At 33.6% G+C, this 21013-nt stretch overlaps 4 protein-coding genes and 1 pseudogene across 5 annotated transcripts; 3 read left to right on the top strand and 2 right to left on the bottom strand.

Annotated features, from left to right (window-relative positions):
* Nucleotides 1-121: 121 nt before the first annotated feature.
* Nucleotides 122-3644, bottom strand: LOC143564987 (uncharacterized). The gene is made up of 6 exons (XM_077052106.1): nt 3594-3644; nt 3436-3546; nt 1899-2952; nt 1388-1519; nt 446-1287; nt 122-361 (listed from the first exon to the last, which is right to left on the bottom strand). The coding sequence occupies exons 1-6, from the start codon at nt 3642-3644 to the stop codon at nt 122-124; spliced, it is 2430 nt and encodes an 809-aa protein (XP_076908221.1).
* A 2621-nt stretch (nt 3645-6265) lies between these two features.
* LOC143564994 (uncharacterized) lies at nt 6266-11618 on the top strand. The gene is made up of 11 exons (XM_077052111.1): nt 6266-6409; nt 7631-7814; nt 7921-8048; nt 8232-8340; nt 8422-8461; nt 8523-8612; nt 8697-8796; nt 8949-9088; nt 9162-9264; nt 10645-11291; nt 11413-11618. The coding sequence occupies exons 2-11, from the start codon at nt 7676-7678 to the stop codon at nt 11561-11563; spliced, it is 1647 nt and encodes a 548-aa protein (XP_076908226.1). The 5' UTR covers nt 6266-6409; nt 7631-7675; the 3' UTR covers nt 11564-11618.
* A 1823-nt stretch (nt 11619-13441) lies between these two features.
* Nucleotides 13442-15947, top strand: LOC143564995 (fra a 1-associated protein-like). Its single transcript, XM_077052112.1, has 2 exons — nt 13442-13702; nt 15463-15947. Exons 1-2 carry the CDS (start codon nt 13509-13511, stop codon nt 15848-15850), a joined length of 582 nt encoding a protein of 193 aa, XP_076908227.1. The 5' UTR covers nt 13442-13508; the 3' UTR covers nt 15851-15947.
* Nucleotides 15948-16989: 1042 nt separating this feature from the next.
* On the top strand, nt 16990-19972 carry LOC143564993 (calcium-dependent protein kinase 26-like; annotated as a pseudogene). Its single transcript, XR_013140978.1, has 7 exons — nt 16990-17781; nt 17864-18007; nt 18105-18257; nt 18997-19112; nt 19198-19365; nt 19464-19688; nt 19788-19972. The product of XR_013140978.1 is annotated as a calcium-dependent protein kinase 26-like (transcript).
* A 60-nt stretch (nt 19973-20032) lies between these two features.
* LOC143564986 (E3 ubiquitin-protein ligase RHF2A-like) lies at nt 20033-21013 on the bottom strand (the record flags this gene model as incomplete). Its single annotated transcript, XM_077052105.1, has 4 exons — nt 20033-20407; nt 20497-20598; nt 20812-20871; nt 20957-21013. Coding segments are annotated over 4 exons (594 nt in total), but the record flags the coding sequence as incomplete, so codon positions are not given.

Genomic DNA, 21013 nt, shown 5'->3' with positions numbered 1-21013 from the left:
GAATAATAGTATATTAAATATTTTATTATACAATTATGAATATTACTAGTCTTCTAAAAAGTACTCAAATATATAAATACGAAAATACAAGTTCATTATGAATGTAAAAACACTAAAATAATTAATCACTTAAATCCACAAACCCACTTTCAGGACGATAAAGTTGGCTGTACAGTTCTAGACGCGACTTATACATTGTTTCCCACCTAACTGCAGACCGGCTAATATTGTTAAGATTCCAATAAGGCGTGATAACAGGCATTGGGGATTCTCCTTGTAACTCTACCATGACATAATGGGTCTCACCAAATACTAAAGCAATTGTAAGAGCTCTGTGATGTTGACTTTCTTCTGGACCACTCTAAAATGGGAAAATAGTGGTACTGCCTGACATGCTTAAAGAATGGATGATAACACCAAACCTATTGGCAATCAGAACACCTGCCTCAGGCATTTTCATCCAGTGTTCTTCTGGACAAGGTGACCCAAAAAAACACAAGTCATGATACAATGAATTTACATCCCTGACAAACATATCTTTATAAATATCGTATCGATTTTGTAACTCTTCTCTCATTTGCTGTCGAATGTACTCATAAGATTTTTCTTCATCAAGTCCGAGGCAAACAGCTATTGCTCGAAATCCACAGTTTCCGTCGCATTTAACATTCTGTATATTTGTTATATATGGATGAAATACTTTTGGAATATCGCTCATTATATTGGAATCATTCAACTGTGGCATTACATTTAAGTCTATCATGTATGAACGCTCAAAACATTCACCTGGGACTTCATTCAAGTCTATCAATGGTTCACTGTTCAGGTCAAATTCGAATGAACTATGTCTGGCTGGCTCCTTAATCGGATCAACAAAATTGGGCACATTTGAGCAACTATATCTGGCTGAACAATATTCAGCACGCCTTTTCTGTTGTGATTTTTTCAAGCTTGGCCGTCCACGAGTATTTTTCTGAACTCGAGGTTCCTGAATATCAGTTGTACCTTGACCGACACGTCTTTTTTGTTGTGATTTCTTCAAATTTGGTCTTCCACGAGTATTTTTCTGAATTTGAGGTTCTTGAATATCTGTTGTACCGAGACCTATTATGTCCTTCAGCTTTCTTAACCAACTTTTTTTCCCAGCTTTGAACTGCTTGTTGAAGTTTTCTTTAAAATGTTTTAGTTCATTCTCGCAACTAACATCGTCATCTTGGACAGTTGTTGAAGGTACAAAATCTAGCTTCCTCCAAAAGATATCAATCGAATCCAAGGAAATACATTGACCTATGTTAAAATATAAATAAGTAATATATTAACAATTTTATAGAATCATTATTAAAAAAATCTGAACTAATATTAAAATAATCAATCAGATTATACTTACCTGAACTAATATACATTGAAAGTTCGTAAGCACATGGTAACCCACAGCTGTTGCGAAGTCGACAACCACAATTTGAAGAGTCTACTTGAAGATTCTTCCAGCTTTCATGGTCCGCAAGAATTATATCGAGAGCTTCATTTGAAACAAAACCGCGCAATAGTTTAAAACATCGTATATTGTGTTGATGTATGCGAACAACTCTGCTTTTCTCAAAACTTTCTTTGATTGATGTATGTTGCGACTGCACGAGACGATTAATACAACCCACAAATTTATCCAAACAACATTTTGAAGATTTCAAATATTTTTTCAATACCGCATGCTGGCTTTCTACTCTATTGGTTGTGTTATTTCCAAAATTGAGATGTTGATCAATCCAGACAGACACAAACATCTCCTTGTATTTGTTCAACCAATTTTCATTTACATATTTTAAAACACCTGAAAAAGTAATTAAACTTATAAGAGATATATAAAAAGAAAAAAATATATCGGGGCGTAGAAAACATACGTGGATATTTTATCAAGAATGACTGAAGTTGCTTGTAATTGTCTGTGTAAGAAACCAAAGTTGTAGAATCTTCTAGTAACTCCCATAATTTTAGAAAGTTGTCCCAATCACGTGCTGACCTGATAGATTGCCTACAGTTCTTGAATATGTTGCGACTAATGTGCCATCTACAAAGTAATTGAGTAGCATTCGGGAAAACTTCTTTGCATGCATTCACTAAAGCCAACTCCCTGTCTGTAAGTATAACACGTGGGTGCATACACTTGTCTAATGTTAACTTTAGACAGTTTAAGACCCATGTATAGCTTTCTATCTTTTCATTTTGCATGAAGGCAAAAGCTATGGAAAATGTCTTGTTGGTCGAAGTTACACCAACAATCTGAACAAAAGGCATATTATAGCTGTTTGTTTTGTACGTGGCATCTATAATCAACACGTGTGGGAATGCACGCCAAATATCGAATGATATTGGATGAACGAAAAATAAATTTTCTAACTCGTTTGAACCAGTTGTAGTAAATTCATAAACATAACCATTAGAATGTAAAATAGACATGAGAACCTGCATCGGAGAATTGCCTGCTTGCTCACTCATGCGAATTTTAGTGCGTGCATTGTAAATCGTACTGATTGTAGATGCATTACTTAGGTTCCTCTCCTTCAGTATCGATAGAATATCACGTGGTGCCACATTCATCCTTGTCAATTCTGCAACCAAACTAAATTCATCATCAGTTAACCGCTTAGCATATGGATGGCCTTCCATATGCTGTACAGGCGGATGGTTATGTTCATCACATATCATCGTTAACGTCCAGGAATTATATTCTATTGAATATTTCCCTTCTAATTCGAATGGGCAGTCAGTTTTTTTTGTGCCAGAAACTTTACTTGAATCCTTAACTTTATATTTTCCGCCACGATCACACATGATTACAACTTTATACACGAACCCATTAGGATATTTGTTCGATCTTTTAGTGACGACGACAACACCAAGAGAGCGTGCCAAGTTTTGTACCCAATTCATCAATTCTTCATGGGACCCGAACACCTAAAAATTAATAAAAAGTTAATAAAAAGAATAGATAATACACTTAATAATAAAAAGTTAATAAAAAATGTGTATATATAAGTTAATAAAAAAGAATAAATGATACACCTAATAATAAATGTGTATCATTAAAAACATGTATATATATTAAAAACCTAATTTGTTAAACTAGAAATAGTCAAAGGGTTATAATGGTAAATATTAATATTAAAAACCTAATTTGTTAAACTAGAAATAGTCAAAGGGTTATAATGGTAAATAGGGTTATAAACTTCTAACAGACCTACGGCCACCATCTCCACTGAAAAAAACCTAAAACTAATTTCTCTCAAAACTCATCCGCCGTCGCCTAACCTACGGCCACCATCTCCGGCCACCATCGCCTAACCTACGGCCACCATCTCCGACCACCATCGCCTAACCTACGGCCACCACCTCCCCCCTTTGCCGCCGTCTCCACCGTCGCCACCATCTCCGCCTAACCCCTTTGCCGCCGTCTCCACCGTCGCCGTCTCCACCGTCGCCACCATCTCCGTCGCCACCGTCTCCGTTCTTCGCTACAACCGCCGGCGATATCGAAACCCTAACCACCGTCTACCACCACGATTTTGAAAGAAAACCTAACCCAACACTGATTATACCTGATGAGTGAAAAATTGTGGTGTAGTCATGATAAATTCGTTATCTGCCATGGTAAGAAATCGGAATATTAGTTTAGTTTAATCCTAAGAATTTTGTTATTGTTATTGTTAAATAATATTGAATCTGTTCATAAATTTTCAACTGTATTTTTTGTTTTGTTATGGTATAAATTTTCAACTGTATTTTGGGTTATGTAAAGATTTAAATTTTCATTGTTTTCTAGGTTAAGTCACCTGCATGGCATCTATAATATTATTATTTGATATCAATCATATAATAATATTAATATTAATTTGTTTAAGAATTAGACATTAGTCACCTGCATGGCATCTATAATAAATGCTCTCTATATTTTGGGTTATGTAAAGACCTATAATAAATGCTGACAACTTTTGGTTTAATGCTGACAACTTTTGGTCTTTGACTTTGGTATATTTTTTGGTATATTTAACAGAACCCATTGACTATTTAATATATTAGCTGGTTGATAGTGAAATGAAAATATAATGCATATAATTCTGGAATCAAGGCATAGAAAAATTGAAAACACGACAAAAATATTGTATAAATCGTAAGTACAGGAAACATTGTTATGCACGAATGTTATCTAATTTAGGATGGAGATTGATGCAATAACATAACCATATGTAATTGATATGAAGCTAAAGAAAGAATAATAAATTAATACTTAATGCATTCTCTTTCAAAATGTGAACCAAGAAGACATTTTCTTCAACTTTTGTAATCCCAAATGTCTATTTTGTTTGGCAATTATTTTGCCATATGAATTAAAAAAAAATTAGATTTTTAAACTGGTTGATATTATGGACGATCAGGTTTTACCAATAGTGTATCTTCGGACGGGTGAGTTTTCCCTAAAATTATAGATAACTTGGAGGCGGTTAAGGGTTTCGTACGGCTGAGTTGGGCCAGCATTGGGTCTTCCCGTACGAAGTATCCATGCAATTATTTGTTTGTTGGCCGTAAAAAAAGTGCAGTAGTTATGGGATTGTGCCCCTTTGTCAAATCACATCACATAATCCATTTCCGTGGTCCATGTTTTGATCCAAGCTCGTTATGAAGGCGTGCCAGTATTTGTACATTTAATACAATGTTGTATTAGTTCGCTCAACATCTTTTGACACAAATTAATATTTGTGCGTCTAGCACCTTTAATAACGCGTCTTAGATTCTTAGCACAGTACAATAGGTTATTCCAATTTGTAAAGTTATTGCAGATACTTTAATTGGTTTTAATGTACAAGTTTAAAAGCTTAGTCTAACACCTTTAATTTGTCTTAAAACTTGTTACAACGTCACACTCAAATTTAAAGGTTTCTTTCGAAGTTGTAATCGAATTTGATACACATTAAAACACTTTTTAAAAATGATAAACGTAAGGGACACATTTGACCATCAATCCTATTAACATAAAAAATCAAACACACACATATATGTGCATTAAATAGTAAATACGCAACAAGTTTTAAGTACAAAGTTATAAGAACCGATAAACACTTGTACGCCGTGTTGATCAATTACAACGAGCGCGACAAAGAAATTGCGTTATTCGATTACACATGTACTTTTTTTTAAAAGACGATTAGATATGTATTTGTGTATCATATTTAGAACTAAAATAATATAAAAAAGTATTTATTTGGTTGAATGGATTCTCTATTCTCTATTTCTAATAAACTAACTTAAACTTTGTACTTGTGACTCATATTTAAAACTATAATAATATGGAAAATTATTTATTCGGTTGAATGTATTCTCTAATAAACTTACTTAAAACTTTATTAAAACAGTAATTCTAAACAATAACCTTTTCAACTGGGGTTTAAACGAGTCGAGCTGTGCACGAGCTACTACTTGAGATTGACTCGTGAAAAAACTCGATTAAGCTTAACTTAAACAAGCCTGAACCTAAAAGTACGCTCGTTTAACGAGTCCGAGATGGCTTGCGAGCCTAAACGAGCTTGCCATTTATATAATTTTTTCTGAATGACATAACAATTAATTAATAAGTATTGTCCCCGTCCTATTAAAAGTGTCATGATTTGAAAAACACAAAGTTCAAGATAGATTAAATGATTACTATTTTTGCTTACCAAATGACAATAATACCATTGAAAATTAGGTTCATCAATGTTGTTTATTAATGTTAGTTGTGCGTGGTTAATGGTAAACCTAGAAATTAGCTAATAAATTTTGAAAGTGAACATTTGTAATGAGACAAATAAAAAAGAAAATATGAACACTTTTAATAGGACAGATGGAGTAACAAACGAGCCAAGCATGAACTTGAAAAACTACTCACGAACCGAATTCAAACTAGAGATCGAAACAAAGTCAAGCTCAGCTCAGTAAAAGTCCTTTACACCCCTATTTTCAACCATTTTTCTTAAAAAACACACACACAAAATAAAAATCATAACTTCATAAAAGTTTTCTACTAAAATACAAAATCATATGATACTGTACTATTATTTATATCCTATAAATAGTAAGCAACAATCCCTCCAATAATAATAACTATAAAACTCCAGTTATGATCTTTTAATTCTTTACAAACTACACAACTGTACACAATCACAGCCACATAATTTGCTAAGCTGATCATTGACCAACACGACACATAGTTTACCACTGGGGTCCTTCACATATGATCCATCTTTGATCATATCTCCATGTCAACTATATATATTTAACTTTGCTTGATCTTGTCACCTCTTCATGGTCCCAAAATCACATACCCTTTTCTCTTATTTTGTAATTTAGTCTCCTCAAAAAACCCCTATGCTTCTTCCATGTAAGTTTCAACTTTCTTGAATCTTGATCACAATTTTTTTTTAAGAAAGATAAAGGTAAGCTTGATCATAAAGTTGCAATCTTGAAACACTGTTTCACTTTTATGTTATGGAATTTAATTGTTTTTATGGATGTTGTATTTAGGGCAGACAATACTAGACATCAAGATGTCCAAGATAGGGTTTTTTTTACTTATAAGTGAGTTGAATTCATCAATTATTGATATTTTTGCCATTTTGAGGATTACCCTTTTGAAATATGGAATTTTTTTCACATGGGTGTTATTAAAGGCATCAAATTTGTAAGAAAAATATAATTCTTGTTTATTGTTTGTTCATTTTCTTGATTTATTTGCCAGTTTAAGGATTACCCTTTTGAAATATGGAATTTTTTTCACATGGGTGTTATTAAAGACATCAAATTTGTGCAAAAATTGTAATTCTTTTTTATCGTTTGTCCATTTTCTTGGCTTATTTGTCAGTTTGAGGATTACCCTTTTGAAATTTGGAATTTTTTTCACATGGGTGTTATAAAGATATAAACTTTGTGCAAAATTTGTAATTCTTGTTCCATTTTCTTGACTTATTTGCCAGTTTGAGGATTATCCTTTTGAAATTTGGAATTTTTTCACATGGGTATTATTAAAGACATCAAATTTGTAAAAAAATATAATTCTTGTTTATTGTTTGTTCATTTTCTTGATTTATTTGCCAGTTTAAGGATTACCCTTTTGAAATTTGGAATTTTTTCACATGGGTGTTATTAAAGACATCAAATTTGTAAAAAAAATATAATTCTTGTTTATTGTTTGTTCATTTTCTTGATTTATTTGCCAGTTTAAGGATTACCCTTTTGAAATTTGGAATTTTTTCACATGGGTGTTATTAAAGCTATAAACTTTGTGCAAAATTTGTAATTTTTGTTTATTGTTTGTCCATTTTCTTGGCTTATTTGTCATTTTGAAGATTACCCTTTTGAAATTTAGAATTTTTTTCACATGGGTGTTATTAAAGACATCAAATTTGTAAAAATATTGTAATTCTTGTTTAATGTTTACCATTTTCTTGACTTATTTGCCAGTTTGAAGATTACCCTATTGAAATTTGATATTTTTTGCACATGGGTGTTACTAAAAGCATCAAATTTGTACAAAATATGTGTTTCTTGGTTACTGTTTAAATTTCTTGACTATGATTATGTTTTTTAATGTATATTATTGCAGAAGACCAGATTTATTGGAAGATCAGAGTTATATTTGACTAAACAAATGGAGGAAAAACAAAGCATATCTCAGTACAGAGATAAGCTGGACAAAGCACTCATGTCACATGATCTTTCTAATATGGAATCATTAAGAACCCTAGTTGAAAATCAAATGTCAAAGTCAACACAAAATGCAGATCAAGGTTTTTTTATACACAGCATTTTCGCATATGTTAATAACATGTCTAGTGAATTATTGATTTCAGTTGTAAAGATGTATTTTGGTTACAAATATTATGTATTATGCAGAAATTAATGATAATATAATTCAAAAAAGAACCAAAGAATTTGCGAATATTGTCGGCATGCTTAGAAGTGCTTCTGGGAATACCGTTGAAGACTCAAAAGCTAATGAAACAGCACACGGTGGTTGGAAAGTATGCATATTATTATTATTATTGTTATTATTATTATTATTATTGATGTATCTTCTTCTTCTTCTTCTTCTTCTTCTTCTTCTTCCTCTTCCTCTTCCTCTTCCTCTTCCTCTTCAGTCATTTAGAGTTTAATTTAGTAATAATCTCTTTATGATAATTAAGTTTGCTAATCTTGTCTAATAGTTAAAACACGATAATGAAGATTGTCGGGTGATGTATAGGGAGGGCCCCGCCGGTACTCCCTTTCATACATTACTTGTGGAAGGATATGTAGATGGGCCTCTAGATGTTTGTAAGTTTTGTTAACAGACATTTCATATTTTCATGCATTTGTCCCCGTAAATATTTCCTTAAATCGCATGTTTGAAAACAGGCATGTGCATAACTTGGGAGGCGGGACTTTACCCAAAATGGTGAGTTCTTAAGTTTTTTTTTATATGTGTTTTTGTAACTATGATTTTTGTTTGTTATTAGGTTGCCTCAGTTTAATATCCCGACGTTTAAGATTACGTATTCGGACTGTGTGAAAAAGATCCGAATAGGTGAACAAATAGCTTTAGTAAGGTTTGTATATTTAACCTTGTATTTGATTATTATTTATAGATATTGAGTTATTGACATCTAAAATTCTGCATATGTGGAAGAAAGGATGAAGTTTTCGTGGCCACTATCGACACGAGAGGCGTTAGTGCATTTTGTTAGCCTCGACTACTTCCAAGAGGATCTCATAATAGTCCTTATGAACACGGTACTCTAAATTTTCTACTAATTATATTTAAAGTATATTAATTTTTTTACTAATTACTTATTGTGCACTTTTATTGTTTTCAAGAAATTTAAATATCTTACTAGACATTTAGTTTGATCGGTTATTTGTGAAATGACGAAAATACCCTTCAGATTCCTGAGATGGAGAACATTGACAAAAGCACCCACGGGTTCACGAGAGATGGTATTCCCAGTGTCGAAAATGTGACGAGAATAGATGTTGTTGGAGGTGTTGCTATGCAGAAAGTTAGTGCCAATCGAAGCTACTTCCGGTAAAATATTAGTTTTATTTTTTTATCTGATTAATAAGTTTTAGACAAGGTTTGTAAATTTCAATGTTTGCAGGTCGATTGCAAACATGGATATAAAACTTGATTTTGTCCCACCAACGATAATCAACTTTGCTTCGAGGCAAATTATAGGTAGCGGCTTCAAGCTTTATAAAAAGGTGTAGTTTCAAATCACTTCAAAACAGAAATACAGACATGATCTGGTTAGGGATGTTCTGTGTGATGTTCTTAAACGGGCAGGGATTTCTGCTAAAAAGGAGGCCCCTGTTAACTTTCTCACGGATCCTCTTGAAGAGAGGTCTACTTTACGACCAGCTGATATTCTTGTGTTCGGGTGGGCAGGGGGGAAACACGCCTGTGTGGATCTTACAGAAGTGTCTCCTCTTGTTGGGCTTAGGGACCGTGGGTTTGTTGTGGGTCAGGCTGCGTTGAAGGCTGAATCGGGCAAAGTTGTTAAACACGAGAAAGCTTGTTTAGATAATCAACATGTCTTTCTACCATTTGCCTTTGATACATTTGGTTTTCTGGCTCCAGAGGCTGTGAAATTTTTGAGTAGGGTTCAGCGCGTCGTACACGGAACCTCTTCAGCTTCTAGGTCCCAAAGCTTCGTTTTTAGCAGGATTGGCTTTGCTGTTCAAAAGGGGGTTGCGGCGCAACTTGTTGCCCGTTTGCCTGCCACTTTATTATAATCGTTTTATAGTAAATTATATAAAACTTCGATTGTGATGAAAAAAAAAAAAACAGAAACCACACACACATATCGTGTGTTTGACTTTCCAGGTCAAATGTGTTATTTTGAATTTCAAACTTGATACTATTTTTTAAACTTTTATAATACTGATCTGGTAACTAAAATGAAGTATATAATCAGCACTACAACTTGACAAATGTTAGTGTTATACGTTTAAGAAGAACGCGCCGAATTTGTATTTATAAACAAATTGGTTTGACCTTACAAGTAGGGGTGGCAAATGTGACCCATTGGGTTGGATGAGTTGTATTAAAATACATAATGGGTCAGAATGGGTCAAACTAGAAAAAGAAACTGATTGAAACGAGTTGACATTTCTCAAGTTTTTTTTGTTTTTTTTATGGAACGAGAAAAACGGAGAAAACTTTTTAGTACTTTTACTTTTTTATTTTTTGATTTATATTTCGAGTTATAATTTTTTAATTATTTTTTTTGAATTTTTTAATGAGGGGTTTTTGAAATGGGTCAAAATGGGTTGAGATTTCAGAAAACCCTCAATAAAAAATCCTAAAAAAGTAATTAAAAAATGATAACTCGAAATATAAATCAAAAACTAAAAAAGTAAAAATGCTAAAAAGTTTTCTCCGTTTTTCTCATTCCATAAAAAAAAAACCCTCGAGAAATGTCAACCCGTTTTGACCCGTTTCAATCATTTTGTTTTTTTAGTTTGACCCATTATATACATTTTATTACAACCCATTCAACCCAATGGGTCACATTTGCCACCCCTACTTGCACGCCAAGCTGCATTTCTTCCATGCTAATTGCTCCGTGCCTTATATGACAGAAAGTGGCATCTGTAACCAAAGGTGATGCAGATTTCAGCTCGGTTTTAAAGGAGCCGTTTTATGGTCATATTCGTGAAGCACTTTACACCGAAAATAAACTTTCAAACGGGATTTTGGAAGAAAAAGAAATCGAGATTGTTGATGGGATTTTGGAAGAAAAAGAAATCGAGATTGTTGATGGGCTTTTGGAACAAAAGGATTTGGAACAAAAAGATACCAAGACTGATGATGTGGTATTGGAACAAGAAACGGTCAAAGTTGGTCAACCCGACGAGCATTGCACTATAGAGAAAGAAGAGAATGATCCGAGGCCCGTTAGTGAAATAGAGGAAGTTGAAGAGATGGGGAGATCACACGAAAATAATAATAATAATAATAATAGGAACGAAATATTTGTTGATGGTAAAAAGGAATTAATAATAAGTCCGGAAGTGAAACAAGCGTTGGGAACGCTTGAAACCGTCATTTCCGTCTTTCGAGAAATTGGATTTAGTCCTCGATCGTTATCTGTCTCGCGATTCGTTAACAATGTGTTTACTGATCTCGAAGACAATAAATCATCAAACGATAGTAAACATTTAATAAACGAGTTAACAAGGAAGGACTCACAAGAATCAAGAAACAGTCTTTTAAGTCATAGCTCAAGGTGAAAATACTAATTTTACAAATTCCAATAAAGTTTTAATTTTTCTCGTTTTCGGATTGTGGGTGTGATTTAAAACACGTTTAGACACGTCATGCAATGTTGTTATGTGTTTTTTTTTCAGGCACAATGTTCATAAAGTGGTTTTAGCAGAAAACAATGATATTAACGGCGAGCTGATAAAAAACCGGGATGAAAGTAGTTTGACTAAGAAAAAGGTCAAGAAGCAAAGATTTTGTTGTCTCAGCTTTACCTCTGCACAGTTAAACTCATGAAAGATTGCTTTTTTTCATATACATATATTATTTACGCACGTGTTATTTATACGGTTATTTTGCGAGTCGGGTCTTGAATATGTTTTATAAATAGAACTGTGGAAGGATTGAGGTTTTTCTTGTATGTTTATATTTTTAGACGTGAAGATATGAAAGATTATGAGGTTTATGGAGAGAGGTTTATGGCAATTTGATGTAAAGTTTGTAAATGATGAAACTTTTTGGATATTTCTTATTCTGCTTTTTAATGAAAGTAGAAGAGGGCAATTTCATATGGATTATGATATGTTTTTAGCGTCCGTACTCGGTTAGTGAAAAGAATCATACGTGTTACGGTTTAACAGAATAGAATCATGACCGTAGTTCTAGAAAGAAAAGAGAAAAAACATCATGTAAACCATTCGTGGAATATAAATACATGATTCCATAAAAACAATGATCCATGATAATTTGATAAAGTCTTATAAAAAATGAAATAATTCTAAAATCTCTTGGAAACATGGTGGTGGTTTATCTATTGACTATTTATATTTTGCTTAAAGAAAATAATAAAAATAAGAGATTGTATATACTTTGCTCATTGAGTCAGGATCGAGTTGAATTGGCATCAACTCGACTACTCGAGCTTAAGCTCCTAACATTCCTAGCCGAACTGGCGCAACTTCTAATTAACTATCGTCTAGCTCATACCTTGCTTCTATATGGGTTAAGTCGTCTTTTTATTACTATTTGATGATATTACATGTTTTTCTTATGCAAATGCTTGTTAATATTAAGAACATTATCAAGTATTAGAGCATATGGAGTCCTCGCACTTCTTCTACTTCTCTCATTTTATCCCGTATGTCAGCTAAACATTTTTAATATTTTCCCGGTTTCTTTTCATTTACTTCAAATATCACGGTGTCATCCCACTTTCCTTCATTTCTTCCCAACGCCCAAAATCACTTAAAAATAAAACCGGGGTAAACCGTGGAGAAAAACTGGGGACAAACCAGAAGATTATATTCCTGGCCGACCCGTTTTTTCCTACCATTTCATATGCTTCTTCACGTGTCCACTTTGTGTGGCCTCAATGCTTTTATTTATTTATAAAGTATTGCACCCACTAATCATAAATACGTTTAAACTATTTTGAAGGTGCTACATAAATAAAAAGAAAGTCAAGGTGTTGAAAGTTAATAAATAAGACAATTAGGACGATTTAAAAAGTTCATGGTTCGCTAGAAGAAAAGCGCAAACCTAAACCTTATATTTTAATATATAATAAAAATAATAGCATAACAAAATAAGAAAAAATAAATAATAACACATATATTATGTCACTCGAGCTTCAAAACATTAATACAAAAGAACAAAACTAAAAATATAAAGTTATAAATTCTCGAGTTTGTAAATTAATGTTAAAAGCTATAATTTTTATCGTTTATATATCTATATCAATAATATAAATAAATAATTAAAAAAATTAACAAGCTCGGCTCGATGAGCTTGAGCTTTATACAAACCAAGCTCGAGCTTAATTTTTCAGCTCGATAAAGTTAACAAGCCGATTTCGGTTGTGGTACCAATTTGATACCGTCGTTACCAAATCGGTACCAAAGTTTCGAGTTTCGGGATCGATAGGGTAGTATTTCCCGAATTTTTACCTTCAATACCTTTACCAAACCGAATATTTCGATACCAGTACCAAGAATTTGTGATTTTCGGGATCAGTATCTTTGGTACCGGTACTGAGCTCATCCCTAAACCAAACTTAAGCTAGCTCGTTTAAGTTCGAGCTCGCTGGGCTCCATTAGATATAAGGGCTTATTTGAAACTTTCGGAAATTAAGCCTTGATGAGAAAGTAACCGTCCGCTGATATAATAATAATAATAATAATAATAATAATAATAATAATAACAGACGTTTGTTTCTAGAAGGTGCCAGAAGCAATCAGAAGCCATGGGTTGGGTATGGAAAGACGACGAAGGTGACGGTGACGCTGACCGGAGCTCCGGCGAGTTAAACGGATCCGAAGCTAGATGCTCAACGAGGAAGATGACGTCATTCCAGTGCAGAACTGAGGAGGTGGAGCCTGGCATGTTCATCAGAAAGTGTGAGAAAACTGAGCAGATTCTTAAGGACTGCTTCGGAAGGTTATTTTCGTCATTATGCTTAATATATGCGTTCAGTTTCGTGTTATAATTTTGTGATTTTAGTTGCTAGGGTTTGTATTTGACTGTGTTATGTGTTATTAATTTAGGTTTAGTTGAAATTGTTGAATGAGAGATGTGAATGATTGAATCAGAGCCGTAACGTTAGGTCTAGTCGATAATGAATAGGTGCTAATGGTTGAATTAGAGCTATGAAATTAGGTCTAGTTGATGTTGAGAATAGGTAGAGGTGCAAGTGATTGATTTAGAGCAATGATATTAGGTTTAATTGATGCAGAGAACGCGGAGCTATGCAGTCATTATCAGTGCTATAGTGGTTATCGGATCTCTAGCAGAGTATCACCGATTTTCCCTCTATCGGTTTTTTAAGTCTTAATTGTCAATTTTTAGTGTTTAATGTAAGTGTTTTAAGTCTTAAACCAATTTCTACTTGCTACAATTGTTGGTGTTATGTAAGTTGCAAAAGGTTCGTTACTTCATTTGTTAATGGTAGGAGAATATACTGAATAGTTAGTGTTAAATTGCTATATATATGATTATTAAATGATATTAAAATTACCGATATCTCACTGCGATAACCGGTATCTAAAATATCGGTCCTTGACCCCAATCCGATATTTTTCCTCATTAATTGCATAGACACGGAGAACTGCAAGTGGTTTAATAAGAGCCGTAACATCAGGTCTAGTAGATTATGAGAAAACGAAGAGGTGCAAATGATTGAATTAGAGTCATGACATTAGGTTTAGTTAATGATGTAGCCAGGACTTTATCTAGTACCTTAATACAGAATTTTCACAGGATTTTATTTCTTTCTAAGAATGGCTATGCATAGTTGCGACAGCTGGGCGATTTCTGTGTTTGTTAGGTGATTAGGTTGTGCTTCAGAATAACTGTGCAATACAAAGCAGCTGTTAGCCTCACTACAGTGATGTTTCTGGTGAATGGTGACCTGACTCAGTTTGTAGCAAATGAGCTAGGATATTAGAGAGTAGATTCTTGAAGAATGATTAGGATTGAATGACAATAAATGTCATGCATGCTTCTCATATAAATAGTCTTGTTTATAATGGTAATTACTGTAGCAAGGGAATGCTGCTGTGTGAGGTGGTTACCAAAAAAATGTATTGTAACAAGTACGTCGAGACATTGGGTCATTCTGATGGCTACTTATGTGTCATGTGGGATTTAAAGAATGTATTATAGCAAGTACAGGTTTTGTTTTCCCCTTTTGCACAGTGTGCTTGTGTCATGATACATTTAATGCTTAGAGTAGCGTTATTTGTTCCTGATAATCGGATAGCTTTTGGTTTGTTTGGACGCTGGTTCGGATAACGAGTTGAGGCTCATCCTAAGGCTGACTCGGATAGTATGTTGAAGTTCATGTGGATCTTGGTTATAAATGCGCGAATCAGGAGTGCATAATGCGCACATCCGATTTTGGGATCAAAATGTATCAGAGTGCCACACGCTTTTTAAAACCAGGATCTGGACGCTGGTCCGGATGGTATGTCATTAATAGCAAGATTGATATGATCTTATAGCTTCATACACTTAAGAACATGAAGCCACAATGTTATGGATTCATAGCAACTTAATACCAATATTCTCTCATACTGCAGTCCTTTTCATCACATTAATTGAACTTATCAAGATTCTGTAGACATTTCTTTTATCATTTTCTTTAGTTTTATACTAATTTTTACATGAAGCTTATATCGAAATTGTTAATTATTGATCAGGCCATCTGAAGTTGTGCAATCTAACAAAGAATACACAGAAGAAGATGTAACAGATCAGATAACAAAAGGTTCTTTCCCTACGCAACCATCACCGTTTCATTTTCCCGGACCACAAACCGACATGGAAGCTATTGAGCGCGATCTGTTTGGCAACATGGACCGTTTCTTTGAGGCTGCTGAAGATATGACAAAAGGGTTTTTTGGTATGTTCGGATCTCCTCGTTTACACGACCGAGATTCCAAATCCGCTTTCGGGTTTCCTCGGGTTTATGGTAGAGGAGACTCGAAATCTACTTTTAATAGGAGAGTGCCAATTGAGCCTGAGCCTGAGAAAGCGGTCAAACCAGATGGTCATGTTGATCTTTCTAGCTTGGCTAGAGATGTTTGAAGTCGACAAGCCGTGAACCATGAACCATGCTTATATGTTAGTCAGATTTTTAAATAAGCTCATGGCTATATGAAATACATATATTGGAATACAGATTTTGATTATCATTAAAGATTTTTGCACCATGTGTTATTAGTCTTGTATTTTATGCTGTATATAAAGTATAAATCCAAGCATAAACTTACATAAATTACAAGTTAAAAAATTAAAAATGTCACAAATACAACCACCGGCTGGCCTGCCATTGACTTAGCTAGTGTACATGTATTTTTTATTATTATTTTGTTTAGATTAAGGTTTAATATATTAATTTTTTAACCGAGTGTAATGATTATATACTAGACTAAATTTTAATATCTTGCTTAACCGTGTACTCAAATGAATTTTGAAAAGATTAAGTCAAGTGGATAAAGTCTTCTTCCTTTTAACTTTTGTCGTTAATAAAGTTGTATATAAATGATTAAATATATGCTTAAAATTTAAAATAATTTACCCCCCTATAAATGAATAAAATCATGATAATCAGTTTAAAATTTATAAATCTTCTTCCTTAAGTTTTGTAGTTTCTTAAAAGAGATTTTTTTTTTGTTTTTGGTATATCTTTAGAAAGTATTTTTAGTTTATTTTATAAAATTAGGTGATTAATATTATCACTATGTGGGTAATAAATATAGTGTAAAAAAACAAAGAGATGTAAATATGTAATTGGTAACAAATATACACTATAATTAACAAAGATTTTTAAGAAAACATATCTTAAATAAAAAATAATTGCTATAAACAAACTAAAAAAACTTGATATATGATCAAATTAAATCTCCATATAACTAATAAATCATACATCAAATTAAAAAGATCACAATAACTTATAACAGTGTATTTTAAAAGAACATCACCACTCTTTAAAATCAAAACAGGTATAATAATCTGTTTGAAGATATCATATATGTGTGTGTGCATAACGCGTACATATAACTTTTCCAACTGAAATACCGGTCAATCCTGTGTGTGTGTGTGCGCGCGTGTATATATATATATATATATATAATAAACATACAAGTGGAGAAACATTCAAACATAAAAACTTCTTGTGGTTTGTTTAAATGTTCACAAGAACTTTTTCTTGTTAGTAACATCATATTATTATATTTAGATGGGAAATGCATGTGTAGGATCATGTTACTCAAAAGATGGATTCTTGCAGCTAGTCTCATACCCATACTTGTTGTCTCGGTCACCCAGAGTTAATCCATCAAGAACCACCACCACCACCATCCCCTATCCAAAACACGCCTCCACGGTTAGTGATCATAACGAAAACCGACACTACACCGAGCCAAGAGGTCAAACAGTCAGAAAAAAATGCATCTTTACAAACGAAAATGGGCAACATGAAGAGAAAGTTGAGTGCAGGGTTACAAGCTGACTCAGTGTTGAAAACGAAAACCGGGCATTTAAAACAGTACTATAACTTAGGTCCAAAGTTGGGTCATGGTCAGTTCGGTACGACGTTTATATGCATCGAACGGGCTACTGGTAAAGAATATGCCTGCAAGTCAATCGCTAAGCGGAAACTTTTAACTAAATGTGATATAGATGATGTTAGGAGAGAAGTTGAAATATGCATCATTTATCTGGCCACCCGAATGTGGTTTCCATTCAAGGGGCGTATGAAGATTCGGTTGCGGTTCATTTGGTGATGGAACTTTGTGCTGGTGGTGAACTGTTTGATAGGATTACGAAAAAGGGTCATTATTCGGAACGAAAAGCGGCTGAGCTTGTTAGAACAATTGTTGGTGTGATTGAAATGTGTCATTCGTTAGGAGTTATGCATCGGGATCTTAAGCCCGAGAACTTTCTCTTTGTTGATGAAGACGAAGATTCGCCTCTTAAGACTATAGATTTTGGGCTTTCGGTTTTCTTTAAACCAGGTACGTTTTGTTGTGTATACGCGTGTGCGTACTTGACTTGTTATTTGGATTTTGTTTGATAAATTTTGGCTAAAAATTTTAGGGGAAACATTTAGTGATGTGGTTGGAAGTCCGTATTATGTCGCACCCGAAGTGTTGTTAAAACATTATGGTCCAGAAGCAGATATATGGAGCGCGGGTGTGATTCTTTATATTCTTCTTTGTGGGGTGCCTCCATTTTGGGGTGGTAAGTCTAAAAGACTAATAATTTGGTAAAGATTGAATTATTTTTATTTTTTTTTATTTTGGGTCATTAAGATTTACAATCTTGATATTGATTACAGAAACTGAGAATGAAATATTTGAAGAGGTTTTGAGGGGTAAACTTGACTTTTCCTCTGATCCATGGCTTAGTATATCTGAAAGTGCTAAAGATTTAGTTAGGAAAATGCTTGTTAGGGACCCGAGAAAGCGGATAACGGCTCATGAAGTTCTTTGTAAGTCCAGTTTTGTTACATTTTCATTATTGCTATTATCACTTTTTATTATTATTAGACAAATGTCAAAAGGCGTCCTTTATGTTTAATCGTTTTTTCAGTGGACGTCCTTTAGCAAAAGAAACGGCAGAAAACATCCTTCACATTTAAAAACTCTATCACATTATGTCCTTTGATCGTAACCCAGTTAACTTTTCTCGTTTAATCTGGTCATGTGTAGAGCACATGAGGGTATTTTGGTCATTTTACTCTTGAAAATTAAATAATATTAAATAATATTTTACTCTTGGTCATTTGATGATGCGGTGATGGTGGTCCGGTGGCTGATTTGTTAGTTTGTTGTTAATCAAAAGTTACAACAAATCAAAAGTTGTGGTAGTGAATGGTTCAGAGTTAATATTATTTTTATTTTCAATAGTAAAATGACCAAAATACCCCCATGTGCAGAACACATGACCATATTTAACGGGAAAAGTTAACTATTATTTTAATTTGCAATAGTAAAATGACCAAAATACCCCCATGTGTAGAACACATGACCATATTTAACGCGAAAAGTTAACTGGATTAGGGTGAAAGGACATAAAGAGTTTTTAAATATAAAGGATGTATTCTGTCATTTCTTTTGCTAAAGGACGTCTACTGAAAAAACGATTAAACATAAAGTGCGTCTTTTGCCATTTTGTCTTATTTTTATTATTTATTTTTTATTTTTTAATTCTTGTTTTGATCACTATAGGCCACCCTTGGATTAACGAGGACGGTGTTGCTCCAGACAAACCTCTTGACTCTGCGGTCTTGAGTCGGCTAACTCAGTTTTCTGCAATGAACAAGCTCAAGAAAATGGCTCTAAGGGTAAATATGTCATAAATAATACGATAATCTCATAATCTCACTAAAAATGACAACTTTACCCTTACCCGTCGCATGTTCTTGACAGGTCATCGCAGCAAAACTCTCAGAAGAAGAAATCGCGGGGTTGAAACAAATGTTTAAGATTATAGATACAGACAATAGTGGTTATATTACTTTTGAAGAACTTAAGGCTGGCCTTAAGCGCTTTGGTTCTAATATTAACGAGCCCGAGCTTTATGAACTAATGCAGTCTGTAAGTATTTTTATTTTATTTTTATTATTATTATTATTAATATATATATATATATTTTTGTTGCATAATGTTTTTACTGTTTTAATATGATGATGCAGGCGGATATCGATAATAATGGTACTATCGACTATGAAGAATTTATCGCTGCGACGTTAAATATGAATCAAGTCGATAGGGAAGATTATATGGTTTCTGCTTTTTCGTAATTTGATAAAGATGGCAGCGGTTATATCACTCTTGATGAACTTCAACAAGCCTGCAAAGAATTCGGAGTAAAGGATGTTCATTTAGAAGAAATAATAGAAGAAACTGATCAGAATAATGTATGTTTGTTATTCTACCAATATATCTCATTTACATTATCCATTTTGAGTATTTTTTTGATGTTTTGTTTTGGGTTCGTTCGCATTGTTGACTTGCAGGATGGTCGTATAGATTATAACGAGTTTGTAGCTATGATGCACGGTGGAAGTGTGACGTTGACAAAGAAGCAGTTGAAGGATGGTTTTAGTGTCGGGTTAAGGGAGTCGGTGCCAGTTTGTTGATATTATTTGGTTTCATTGTTATTCTATATTACATGTCATAGATTTTGGTTGATGTATGTATATATATAACTACACGTAAAAAATATATAAGCTTTGTCGAAATTGTGGTCATTTGTTGGTGATTATGCGAGAAATGTTATCAAGTGCAGTATTAAATCCAAAGCATGTGTAACAACTAATAAACAACTTTGACTGAACAAACCGGTAATACCGTCGGGTATAACGAAAACGAAAATAACGAATGTTACATGAATAACCGAGGTTTCATGTTGACTATTTGACCCGTTGACCTTTCCAGATGTGGTCACATGTTGGACCGTGTCTGCTGCCAGTTCAGCAACTGGTTCAGCTGACACGGTGGCACCATATTGACTTTGACCGACTGACACATGGTTCCTTTGACTCGCGTGGTGGGCCCTTCCCATGATAGCAGTTGCAGCAGCCAGATGTTGAACGATTCGGTCCGCAAATTCACTAGTACTAAATCCAACCGGAACCTGAAATGGAAAGTCAAAACTAAAGTCAAAGTCAAATCAAAGTCAAAGTCAAAGTTTTGTTATGGAATAGAATAAAATAAATGACATACATTTCGAATCTCATAATCACCGAGAGTCGGGTGATGAAATATTGTGGAGTTTCGGGTCGGGTTATGCCTAACCAGTCTCTCTTTCATTACAGCCTCTAATGACTGCAAATGCACACACGTGACACGTCAGGCACAACAATAAACACACACACACACTTGATCTGAAAACGTAACGAACGACAAAAAACATCTCACCTATAATATATAGGACAATTCCAACTTCTTTGAAACCTATAATAAAAAATGTAGCTAAACAGTTACATTTTAATATTTCATGCAAATTCTGATTTGATTTTCTATATAAATAAATATAACAGTATACGGTACCATTTCAAGAATGCATTGAAAATGAAACTCATGTTTGCAGCAAGTGACCTAAATGGATTAAATTACATTAATAAACATTTATTAAACACTCATATAAATCAAGAAAAAACATAAAAAATTATACGATTACTACCATTTTCGGATCATTATCACAAACATATTTAAGGCAAATGCTACAATAATCTTCACA

Source organism: Bidens hawaiensis, unplaced genomic scaffold (assembly GCF_021521415.1).
Source record: "Bidens hawaiensis isolate Kalapana, Puna unplaced genomic scaffold, B.hawaiensis_p1.1 tig00022216_1, whole genome shotgun sequence".
NCBI lineage: Eukaryota > Viridiplantae > Streptophyta > Magnoliopsida > Asterales > Asteraceae > Bidens > Bidens hawaiensis.
Note: the sequence above shows the minus strand (reverse complement) of the source record. Positions and strands in the feature narration are given on the sequence as shown.